The sequence below is a fragment of the Tympanuchus pallidicinctus genome, unplaced genomic scaffold, assembly GCF_026119805.1.
Source record: "Tympanuchus pallidicinctus isolate F22 unplaced genomic scaffold, pur_lepc_1.0 scaffold4, whole genome shotgun sequence".
In the NCBI taxonomy this organism is placed as follows: Eukaryota; Metazoa; Chordata; class Aves; order Galliformes; family Phasianidae; genus Tympanuchus; species Tympanuchus pallidicinctus.
The window spans coordinates 26,123,578-26,136,387 of record NW_026294758.1 but is presented as its reverse complement, the minus strand read 5'-3'; the positions used below and the strand labels follow the sequence as shown (position 1 = coordinate 26,136,387).

Below are 12,810 nucleotides of genomic sequence, written 5' to 3'. Positions count from 1 at the left end.
AAGTCTTTAGAGGATGAGGAAATGCTCTGGGAAGTTATCACTGCCCTTTTCTTACAGGCCACCAGGATTCTGGTACAACCTGGAAAGTATATTTCATCTCCAAATGAGCTGTTCTCAAATTTCATGCTGGCAGTTTTTTGCTTTTTAAGCTACAACTCAATTTGGAAGGTGGAACATTAATTTACATCTGGTGTGGAGTTTTACAATATGTGTGCATCAGTTATGTATTACGTGTGCTGCTTTGGAAGATGTTACTGTTATTTAAAACTGAGAATACTAGCTTATTTGTGAATGATTTTTGAATAGCTGAGTTGCTTAATTAGTTTCACTGCGTACTTAGGGTATTTTTAATTAGCTTAAAATGCTTTAATTTTTGATAACTTTGTTATATTTCATAGCTCTGCACAGTGCTGCCCCCAAGTCTAGATATATACAATGACAAAATAAGATAATGCAAATCATTATTCCTCTGGAAGTTCTTCTGGTCTGCTGAGCTTGGACAATCAACTTCTGTGCAGTCAGCAACTGATTCTGTCTGGAATATATGGCCATATGAGTGGTTCAAAATATCAGATTCTGTTTGTACAGAATGAACAATTCTGATTTTGTACATTTAGCTTTTCCGAGATACCCAGTTCTGTCATGGGTGAGAGGGGTGGGGTAGGAGGAAGAGAAATCTTTCAGTGTTTTGGCTTCAAGATTTCAAGGCATGTTCAGGTTTTTGATGTGCCAACATTTACCACTCATTTCATGAAATTATGAATGATCAGTAAGTGTTAGTATCAGTAGAGAAGGCATTCGTCTTAAAGGTTTTGCCATGAGTATATCTGCATATCAGTAAACAGGCCAGAGTGACTGTTACATGCTAAGCGTATTGCATGTTTTCCAGAACTCCTAAATAACATCTCTGCTGAAGTGACTAATGCAGACTATCACTTTCAGAAAATGACCCTCTCTCTAGAGGTTTTTTGAAGAACTCCTGCTTATAAATCACAAAACTTCATTCTCATGCTAGATATCTGTAGCATTCTAAGACAAAAAATTTTAATTATTTTCCACCATATCTGTGTTTGAGGCCTTAAGATGAATATTGTTCTGACACTTTCTTCATCAGAGAAATCACATATTTAAAGCAGAAATGAAGCTAGCATTCATTTCACATAAATAAGAGCATGTTAACTGCTCTTGCAGGAACTTCTAATGTCTCTCTTATATCTGTATGTTTACTGAACATACCATTTGCAATAATTACAAAGAATTCTACCAGTCTAGTTTCCTCTTAGTTCTCCAGTACCTTTCTGAAATAATTTTTATCAAAATCTGTGAGGACCAATTCCCTTATCAAGCCTCAGAACAAATATTGTCATGCTCATCTTTTAGATATTGCTGATTGTGTTCTTCCAGTTGTAATCTCTTTTTTTTTTTTTTTTTTTTTTTTTTGTGGGAGCATGGTTCTTTTCTTTCAGTTGGGGAGTCCTTATCATATTTCCTTTACTTTTCGTCTGAAGCTTTTCTGCTTTTACTTGCAAGCCAGCATCATCTTCTGTATCTATGCCATTAGTTTATATCTGGAATATTAAGTAGGCCTTTCTTTGTATTAAAATATTGCCCTATTTGTATCACCAAATGTATTTGTTGATAAACAAATTTGTATACAAACTTGTTTATTTGTATTTGTGTCTGGCCAGACTTTTTTGCAGTATTCAGTGTATGCTGCATTATAAGTTGTTTCTTACTGCTAATCTTCTACTCTTTGATTGAGATAGTAACACTATTTGCTTGTCCCCCCAGTAGAATTAATACTCTTATCTTAAATTTTATTATAGCTTGTTATTTTCTTGCCTATCTAAAGAGAGTATATATTATTCTTCTTTCCTAATAATGTTTGAGATGCAGCTATTTCTTTGGACTCTTCCAGCTAAAAAGACTTTTTTGGGCTTTTACATTATGCAGTTCAATTTAAACAAATTTTTTGTCTTACTCTTATATCCCGCCCACATTAATTCAAAATAGTGCTGTGAAGATGACCTTGCCATTTTGATTGTCACACCTCTGGGTGTACTGTATTATTTCGCATGCACTCTAAAATCTGCAGTATTTTTGCCTAGTGAAAGAACAGCATGCTTGGCAAATGGGAGATTTTTGCCCATGGGATGCTAACAGCTGTAATGCATGGCCACAGGTCTACTGGAAAAAAAAAGACAACAAACTTCTAAGTGAACAAGCATTTAAAAAACATTAAAAAAACAAAAACAAAAACAACTCTGCTTTATGTATCTCCTATGTAAGGAAATGGTCAGACACAAGAGTGAGTGCTTTACTTGTGGTTTTCAACTGAACTGAGTCCTGCAATTCTTTGTGAGCTCTTACACTTTTTTTTCTGTCTGCATCTTGTCAGGAAAAAAAAAGAAAAGGAAAGTAGGCGTGCCAGAGATTGTCTTCTACTGAGGCATTACTTTAGAAGGGTAGGGGTAATATTTTAGACCATTAGAAATGGGAAAAGGTAACTGGAATGATAAAGATAGCTGAGGTGTATACAACTGGGAAGAGTGTTTCAAGCATTCCTTATTTCGTGGTAGTAGAAATGTAACATGGCTGCTTCCAAAATTGATTGCTTTTAGAATATGACAGTATTCTGGTCTTATGATTACAAGTAGCTGATGTCAATCAGTGCCTCAGTAACTGCTTAATTAATATTACAAAATCTGTAAAAATAAGAGCACTAATGCTTTGCATTATTTACCAGTGATAATGACAAGAAGTCACATTTGTAAAATTAATTTTTATATTCCATATGGAAAATTATCAGTCAAACTTGCATCATTCTTGTGAACATGGTTGGAATATGATAGGTTTACTTGTCCACTGTCTGGAAATTTCCTTCTCTAAGTGTCAGTCCCAAGTCTGGTGGTATTAATTCTTCCTGGAAAGTTAGAAGTGTGGCTAGTTCAATAAAGAAAGTATTAGCCAGTGCGTTTTTCTTTATTTATTCTTTCATTTGCTCTTATGCCATAGGTTCATTTAAACACTGTTGAAGAAATAAGTGTTCTGTACAGACAGTATTTATTTTAATGTGTATATAATGGTAAAGTATAATTTATTCTGCAGTAATTCAGTCTGCATAAATTATTATAGCCCAGGGATTAGTTTTCTTTTTAATAAAGCTGGTCTAGTGTAAAATAAAGGAAAAAACAAATATGCTGCCATTTTGCTTATATCTCAGAAAGTAATTAATTCCAGCTAAAGGGAAACTGAATCAGTTAATACTTCTTAGTAGCTGCAATTGTGTATATTAGCAAGCATGCTGTTCCATAGGACTCAAGGCTCTTTATAACAATCCCTGTTGCTGAATTCTTAATTTCTTCCCAGTGTCCTTCTCAAGTTTGTTAGTGAAATAGTGGTGTGATGTGTGTTGTGAGTGTATCTGGGACATATGGCATAGACAGCGTGGTTGTGCTGGTTGGTCAGTTACCTGGTGTTAATTCTGGAATGAGTTCTGTTGAAACAAAATTCATTTTGTTTCAGAGAGTCTGTGCTCCCTGTTGGGTTTCCTTCAGTTTTTTAAGGAACTTAATATCCTGAAATAATCCTTTTGCCTATTAAATTGTTTACTGAATTCTGAGGGCTTTGGCCAAGAGATTCAAAATCTATTGTGGCTGTGTTAAAGATGACTGAAAAACAGCTCTGTTAACATTTTACTCAGAAACCAGGCTTAAAATACCACTTTGACTTAATCACAGAATGGCCCAGGTTGGAAGGAACCTCAAGGATGATGAATCTCCAACCCCTCTGCCACCTGCAGGGCCACCAGCCTCCACATTTAATACCAGACCAGGCTGCCCAGGGCCCCATGCAATCTGGCCCTGAACACCTCCAGGGACGGGGCATCCACAACCTCTCTGGGCAGCCTGTTGCCTCACTACTCTCTCTGTAAAGAACTTCCCCCTGACAGCCAACCTAAATCTTCCCTCCCTCAACTTATAACCATTTCCCCTTGTCCTGCTATTATCTACCCTTGTGAAGGTTTGACTCCCCTCTTGTTTGTAGGCTCCATTTAGGTACTGAAAGGCTGCAATGAGGTCACTCCTCAGCCTTCTTTTCTCCAGGCTAAACAAGCCCAGCTCCCTCAGCCTGTTTTTGTAGAGCGGTGCTCCAGTCCCCTGATCATCTCTGTGGCTCTCCTCTCCAACAGCTGCCTGTCTTTTTTGTACTGGGGGCTCCAGACCAGAATGCAGTAACCCAGATGAGGCCTCACAAGAGAACAATCACCTCCCTGTCCCTGCTGGCTGCTCCTCTTCTAGTGAAGCCCAGGATGCCCTTTGCTTTCCGAGCTGCAAGACCATACTGCTGGCTCATGTTAAGTTTTCATCCATCAGGTCCTCCAGTTGCTTCTCTGCAGGACTGCTCTCAAGGGCTGCTCCTTCCAGTCTGTATAAATGCCTTGGACTCCTCCATCCCAAGTGCAAAACCTTGTACTTTGCTATGTTGAACCTCACTAGGTTCACTCAGGCCCACCTCTCAAGTCCCTTCCTTCCACTGAGTCAATTGCACCACTCAGCTTGGTGTCATCAGCAAACTTGCTGAGGGTGCACTCGATTCCATCATTGATAAAGATGCTAAAGAGCGCTGGTCCCAGGACAGACGCCTGGGGGATGCCTCTCGTAACCAGCCTCCACCTGGACATAGAGCCATTGATCACCACCCTCTGTCTTTGGCCTTTCAACCAGTTTCTTATCCATCGAGTGTCCACCCATCAAATCCACATCCCTTCAATTTGGAGATAAGGATGTGGTGAGGGACCATGTCAAAGGCCTTGCTCAAGTCCAGCTAAATGACATCGGTTGCCTTTCCCTCTTCCAGCAATGCTATCTCTCCATCATAGAAGACTACCAGAATGGTTAAGCATGACTTTCCCCTGGTGAACTTAACTAATAAGACAGTACAGGTTAAAAAGAGATGGGAGGGAGCTTGTTTAAACCTTGTTTAAAAACCCTTTTTGATAAGGAAAGACTGGTGATTGTAGGCCCTTATTAGTTGAATGGAAATTGTTAGTGTAAAACAGAAGGAAAACTGAGTTTGTTTTGGGGAATTCTCCCATATTTAGTCACTTTTTTCCTGTCATCTTAGAAGTGAATATCTAAATTACAGTTAAATCTGCTGGTTCAATTCACACTGATGTGTGAAAAAAGTTGATCATCCAACTTTTAGCAAGCATGCAAACAGAATTAGACTGCATCCTGTTAATGAAATTTTTTTTGTGTAGACAATTCTTTTTTAAATTTCTTTTATTAAAGCATTGCTTAAATTATATTCTGTGAACTAAATTCCATTTGACAGTGATTGTAGTATAGGTATATTCAGTATGAGGTTAATAGATTTTGGTGCCCATTCAGAAGTCGCAGAATAAACTAAAAATGAAAATCTATTAATGTAATACATGCAGTTTTTTTAGTTGAGGATGCACACTGGTCACAACAACCCCAGTTGAGGATTGTACATTTCGGTCACAGCAACCGCAGGCAGCCCTACAGGCCTGGGGAGGAGAAGCTGGAAAGCTGCCTGATGGAAAGGGACCTTGGTGTTCTGATGGACAGTCAGCTGAATATGAGCCAGCAGCATGCCCAGGTGGCCAAGAATGCCATTGGCATCCTGGCTTGTGTCAGGAGTGGTGTGGTGAGCAGGACTAAGGAAGTTATACTGCCCCTGTACTTGGCACTGGTGAGGCCTGACCTTGGTTACTGTGTTCAGTTTTGGGCACCTCTGTACAGCAAGGACATTGAGGTGCTGGGGCAGGTCCAAAGAAGGGCAACAAGGCTTCTGAAGGACTTGGAGAATAAGGAGGAGAGACTGAAGGAACTGGGGCTGTTAAATGTGGGGAAAAAGGAGACTGAGGGGAGACTCTATTGCTCTCTTCCAATATCTGAAAGGAGCTTACCAGGAGAGAGTTGGTCTTTTCTCACTGGTGACAGGATGAAGGGAAATGGCCTCAAATTGTGCCAGGGTAAGTTTAGGTTGGATATTAGGAAACACTTCTTTACTTAAAGGGTTGTCAAGCACTGGAATAGGCTCCTCAGGGAGAAGGTTGAGTCACCATCTCTGAATGTGTTTAAAAACCGTTGGGATGTGGTGCTCGGGGACATGATTTAGCAGTAGGTCATTAAGAGTTAGGGTAGTGTGGTTAGGTCATAATTGGACTTGATGTTCTTGAAGGTCTTTTCCAACCCGAGTTGATTCTATGATTCTACATTCAGAACTTTGAAGCAGTTGTCCTTGTAGCACTAACAGATATAGTCTGTCACCATTAATGGTTTAGTTAACCTGTAGCTAATTGGAAAGAGATTGTTGACTAGTGGCCTCTGTCCATGAATTAAATGATGTATGTTGCTTAAAGTATCTTGGCATTTCCTAAGGGTAAAATTATGAAAGATAAATCAAATTTGTCAATGTTAAAAATATTTACTGTTATTATTCTCTGAAAGATTCTTTGATGTTGAGAGCTGATGATGATATTGAGACCTCTCAATGAGAGGTGTAGAACTGTGCAGTCTTTGGACTAACTTGCATTACATGCACCTTGGACTTGTCACTGATTTATGTTGAATTAAGGATGGTTAAACGCTGGTTCAGTGTTCTAATTTCAGTGATTAAGACTCTTTATTCAGAATTAAAAACTTAGGCAGTGGTTTCTTATGGTTTTGCAGTGCCAGAAATTGGCTTTCAAACTGATTAGTATTAATATTTGCAGTTTATTGTTAGCAAAGAACACATTAATTAAAAAGGAAATAACTGCACATACATCACATACATGAAGTAAGAGTAAAGTGTAGTTTTTTGAATTCTATTATGTGGGTTTTCTTTTTTATTGTATCAAACCAATATTTTTTGGAAAAAAGTATTTCAGGAGAACGGGGAATTAAATGCTCTGTTTTAGGGTACAAAAGAATTCTCTTTATAGTTTACAATAGTGATATTTAAAATAATGGCACAAGATTCCAGAAGAATATCTGGAAGATAGCCAACATCACCCCGGTCTTCAAAAAAAAGGCAAGAAGGAAGACCCAGGCAATCATAGGCCAGTCAGCCTCACCTCTGTCCCTGGAAAGGTGATGGAACAGCTTGTGCTGGATGTCATCTCCAGACAACTGGAAGAAGAGGAGGTTATCAGGAGTAGTCAGCACGGGTTCACCAGGGGGAGGTCGTGCTTAACCAACCTGGTAGCCTTCTATGATGTTGTCTCTGGCTGGGTGGATAGGGGGAGAGCAGTGGATGTAGTCTACCTTGATTTCAGCAAGGCATTTGATACTGTCCCCCACGACATCCTTATAACAAAGCTGAGGAAGTGTGGGATAGATGAGTGGACAGTGAGGTGGGTTAAGAACTGGCTGACTGGCAGAGCACAGAGGGTTGTTGTTGGTGCAGAGTCCGGTTGGAGGCCTGTAAGCAGCGGTGTTCCTCAGGGGTCTGTGCTGGGTCTGGCCTTGTTCAACATCTTCATCAATGACCTTGATGAGGGGATAATGGCCACCCTCAGCAAGTTTGCTGATGATACGAAGTTGGGAGGATTGGCTGACACGCCTGAAGGCTGTGTTGCCCTTCAGCAAGATCTGGACAGGCTGGAGAACTGGGCAGAAAAAAAACGATGAGGTTTAACAAAAGCAAGTGTAGAGTCTGCATCTGGGGAGGAATAATTGCATGCACCAGTACAGGTTGGGGGATGAGCTGCTGGAGAGGAGCTCTGCAGAGAGGGACCTGGGTGTCCTGGTGGATGACAGGTTGGCCATGAGCCAGCAGTGTGCCCTTGTGGCCAAGAGGGCCAATGGCATCCTGGGGTGCATTAAAAAGAGCGTGGCCAGCAGATCCTCCCCCTCTACTCTGCCCTGGTAAGACCTCATCTGGAGCACTGCATCCAGTTCTGGGCTCCCCAGTACAAAAAAGACAGGAATCTCTTGGAAAGAGTCCAGCGGAGGGCCACAAAGATGGTGAAGGGCCTGGAGCATCTCTCCTATGAGGAAAGGCTGAGTGATCTGGGTCTGTTCAGCCTTGAGAAAAGAAGACTGAAAGGAGATCTGATCCAGGTCTATAAATATCTAAGGTGTGGGGGGCAGAATGGCGAGGCCGGACGCTTTTCAGTGGTGAGTGGAGACAGGACAAGGGGAAACGGCTGGAAACTGCAGCATAGGAAGTTCTGCACAAATGTGCGCAAGAACTTCTTTACAGTGAGGTGACGGAGCACTGGAACAGGCTGCCCAGGGAGGTGGTGGAGTCTCCTTCTCTGGAGATGTTCAAGACCTGCCTGGATGCCTACCTGTGTGACCTGCTGTAGGGAACCTGCTTTGGCAGGGGGTTGGACTCGATGATCTCTGGAGGTCCCTTCCAACCCCTACAATTCTGTGATTCTGTGATATTTAAGGAATTACAAGTCTGTGACCTTTTAAATTTATATGTATTAGTTTAATCCCACTGATGTTGACATAGTCTTACTGGTTTGTATTTATAGAACCTCAGTCTCGCTCTTAATCCATGATTCTAGATGCCATGTTCTCCATAATTCAGTTATTAATACTTAGAGGTAAACTGCTATTGATTGGTTTCACTAGAAATTTTACTTTTCTTCCTAGGACAAGAAGGACAAAGTCTCAAGATTTGATACTATACGTCACTCTATAGCTGGAATTATAAGATCTCCAAAATCCATGTTGGGCTCATCATCAGTAAGTAATAATTTAGTGTTGCAGGACATTCTCTTGTTTGTCAACTTACTTAAGATTCCCATCTACATGGAGAAGAATTGTAATATTAGAAACACTGTTCTGCTTGATCAGTAAACGCGATCATACTGTTGCATACTGTGAAACTCTATTGTGGTTTGAATGCAGAGAAAAATGCTGTCCCATGTTTAGTTGGTTACTAGAAGTTAAGTATTGTGGTTAATTCAAGAAAAATAAGAACTTTTTTATTTCCTCTGAGCAAAGCTGTGGAGAAGCCTAGAATTTCCTCAAGCAGCCGAGAGTTAAACTGTTGTTTATGAGTTGACACCTAAATGATTTACGGGTTCTGAGAATGGAAAGGTATACCGTGTAATTAGTTTGATCAAATGATGAGAGGAAACATGAGAGACGAGCCAGCTTTTCTGCACCAGTAACTCTGGCTATGTATTAACAGAATGAAGAGTCTGAACGAGTTGTATAGTAAACATCAGCTTCTACCATTCTGATTGAGTCTATTTTTTTTTATCAGTGAAGGATTTCATATTGGCACAGATGGCTGTTTCTGTTTATAGGATAACAACACATGTTGTTTCTCTTACATCAAATAATTTTTAATTTTTTAGATTTAATAATGATGGTCATAAAACATCACTTTGTACAAACTGCAAGTGATAATTTTATTATGATGTCTTTATCTTAGAATTTTCAGGTCTGTACATTTTTACTTTTATAGAGTTTTTTGATAGGTACTTAAATTTTTTTTCACTTCTTTGACAGAGTAGGTGTTGACTTCCAATGATATATTGGCTTGTAGAACTGAGCTAGATTCACTTTGTCTGCTGGTAGAATATTCTACAAGCAAGTGTCAACGTAACTATTGCTTTATTTTCTAATCTCTCTTTGTGCCTTTTTTACAACTTGAGATTAAAAAAATGTAGGTAAAATCTTGGGTTGTGTAAGAGTGGAAAACAAAATGCACAAAGACTTAAGAATATATGTGGAAATGAAATTTCAAGTAAATTGTTTAATAAAGTGTTTCCATTATTATTCTTTTCATTGGGAGAATAAGTGCAGAAATAGTTTCTCTTTTTCTGAAGTTAAAAGTAATACAGTACTCTTTGTCTAATGCTTCTTTTTAGTAAGAGCAGTAGCTGGGGACTGCTCGATTTTTACTGTTGGAGAAAAGCAGCTATTTCAATGGATTGTTAATTATAGAGAGGGAAAGAAGTTCAGAATAAGTTAGGAGGGCAGTAATAACCTGAGCATGATTGATAAGAGGGAATATTTCTTCTCTCTGGATGAAAAGCATGATGAAATATGAGGGTATCCCTTTGCTGAAGTAATTGGTGAGCGAACTGTGGGAATAAGTGAAGAAAGAAGGAAAAAAAAAAGCAAAAAAAAAAAAAAAAAAAAAAGCGTTTGGGAAGGAGAAGAAAAAATTTTCAATGTAGTTTCCTTTCCCTCTGTATGATCTTGTTAATTTTTTTTGTTGTCCATTCAAACTAACAACAGAAATCCTTTAAAAAATAAATTTTTCTCCATTTAAGGTACTGAATCAGGCATTTGAAAGTTCCTCTGTGTTTATGTGTATGTGAGCAAGACATTTTTTTAGTCACAGAATGACACTAAAACACTGGGGCCTAGAATGACAACAGCATTAACTGGTAAATTTATTTTTAATTAATATATATATTTAATTATAATTTAAATTATATATTATATAATATTACATATAATATTATTTATATATATAATTAATTATAATTATAATATATATATTAATTAGTATTAAAATGATGATATTATTGTACTGGTCTTTTTGTGTTCTCAGCCGTGTTTTTTTTTCCAAGGCCAGGATGAATATCATATCATGTGGAAAATATTTTTTAAAAATAATTTAAATAATATTCAAATCATATTTACCACTTGTTTCTTCACAGAAAATAGTGTAATTCACCTTCTTTATAAGTACCCCTCCAGGGTAAGGTAAAAAAAAATTTAGGCAGTATAATGTGGGAGATGTCAGCAAAGAATCTTTTTGTTGCTTGCTTCTATATAAATAAACATTATTTTAAACAAATTTAAAGTTAGGAGGAAGGTTGGTGTTAGTATCATGAGCAGCACCATAGGTAGCATTTTTAAAATGTTTTCTTATTTCTTCATGAGCCTTTTCTGTGCTTTATTCAGGGGATGTGATCATGATTTTCTGTCTAAACAGTGACTCATGCTTGATCCAGTTTGAACATAAGGAAGTGTTATTATCTGGTGACTGCCTCTTCTGTAGGCTGTAAAATAAATAAGTGTCAGGGTTTGGTTTTTTTCAACTTTTAAAAAGTTTTCTTTTGTGAAGGGTATGGACTAGTTTATTGACCCTGAGCTGTCCCTCTATCCTTAGAGGCATTTCCTTTGGATTAGTACTGTATTTATGTGCCAGAGGTTTTGCTACTTTGAACCCCTTAATGTTTCTTGATAGTATAGTAAAGATCTGTTTTTTGTGGTTTTTTTTTTCTCAGCATCTTTGATGCATAAATATTCCAGTGAATAACCTCTTAACACTTTTTGAAAGCTTTTTTTTTTTTTTTTTTTTTTTGTGTGTGTGTGTGTGTGTGTTAGGTATTTCTGCATAGCTTAGTGTCATTTAACTGTGGGAGATAACTCTAATCTAAGAAATGTTTGACTTTTGATGAAATTGAGATGAGTGCCTTCTTGACCAAACGATATCCTGGGCTTTTAGTAATTCTCTATGCAAATAAATATAGTACTTTGGATTACCCCTTTTTCTCCAAAAATCTGTTATCTTTCTATTCAATCTGTTATTTTTTCTTCATAGTCCTTCTTAGTTTTGAGTCTCTAATAAAGTGTAATTGGTAAATGAGTATCCTTACTTGTGACTAGAAAGAGTGTGTCATTTTTTGTTGTCAGATCTCCTATCTGAAATAATCCTTGATAAAAGAGGCACCCAAAGTTGTAGATCCTGCTTTTGATGTCTGAGAAGAGGAGGCCTAGTCATCCTCTTAGATAGGATCTCTAGTTTTCCATGAAACTCTTGGACTAACAAGCTGTACCTTTTGAGGTGTTACTTGCAAAGACAGCCAGAAACCCACAGACAGAGGCGTTTGTTATACCAGATACTTTACTATGAAAGTGCTCAGGAATTACATACATTTAAAAGGAAGTTTTCAATAGACGCCCTTTTTGTTATTTTTTTCATTCCCTCTGAGAGAATTCCTCATGGTTAGGGGTTTTTTATTTCTTTGTTTTGGATTTTCTTTTTGGATGGGTAGGTAATCTTGACCTGAATATCCCCTCAAGAAGATTGTAAATTTATATGTTTAGTTTCTAGTTTGTTTAGTTTCTATCTGTTTGACTTACGCTTAGCTGAGATGTGTCTTTTATTCTGCTATCTGAAATGCGATTCAGCAGGCTTGCATGGGAGATATCCCTATATCATTTAATTCCTGATACAATACACAGTGTTTTGTTTTGTTCAGAGCTTTTCCACTTGGCAGTGAGAATTTGTATGACCCTTGACACTAATGATTTCAAACGGCATAAAGCTTCCCAGTCTAGTCAAAACAAGCAAATCTGAATGTCATTGAATACAATGACATTCTAAATGTTTTAATCAATTATTAAAATTTAATCTAAGCTCATTTAAATTAATATATGAAACTGTAGATTAAAACTCATTGCCTTCTGCTTACAATCAGTGAAAATAGTATCTTGTAATCATTATGACTTCAAAAACTCAGTGCAGCTTCATGAACGCAGTACACCCGCATGTCTGTTCTCTGCTGTTATGTAAATTCTGGGGAAGGTGTCACTTCCATTGATTGATTTTATATGGAGCTTTTAAAGTGTATTAAAACAATTTATCCGATCTAAATGCTTTTTAAATTCAGGGGTTTTTTTATGTTTTTTTCCTCCAAAGTTTCTTTATATGAAGAAAATCTTCATTTTTAATTGTTATTAATAGCATGTCAGAATGTCTAAAGCAGTGAAAAAGAGTCACTGGTCACTGTTGGTCAGTGTGTCTTAAGAAAAACAGCCAAGTGAAAGTTCTTATGTGTTTTTATGGATATTTCCATAAACTTAATGCTTT

At 37.8% G+C, this 12,810-nt stretch overlaps 1 protein-coding gene across 6 annotated transcripts in view; it reads left to right on the top strand.

Annotated features, from left to right (window-relative positions):
* FER (FER tyrosine kinase) overlaps positions 1–12,810 on the top strand; it is a 165,385-nt gene that overhangs the window by 76,433 nt on the left and 76,142 nt on the right. For all 6 annotated transcript variants that reach the window (XR_008210530.1, XM_052700998.1, XM_052701000.1 and 3 more), the window contains one exon: positions 8,619–8,711. Coding sequence is in view for 5 of the 6 variants with exons in the window: in XM_052700998.1 (XP_052556958.1) it covers positions 8,619–8,711 (93 nt within the window). In the remaining variant the exon portion in view is untranslated. The remainder of the gene's footprint in view (positions 1–8,618; positions 8,712–12,810) is intronic.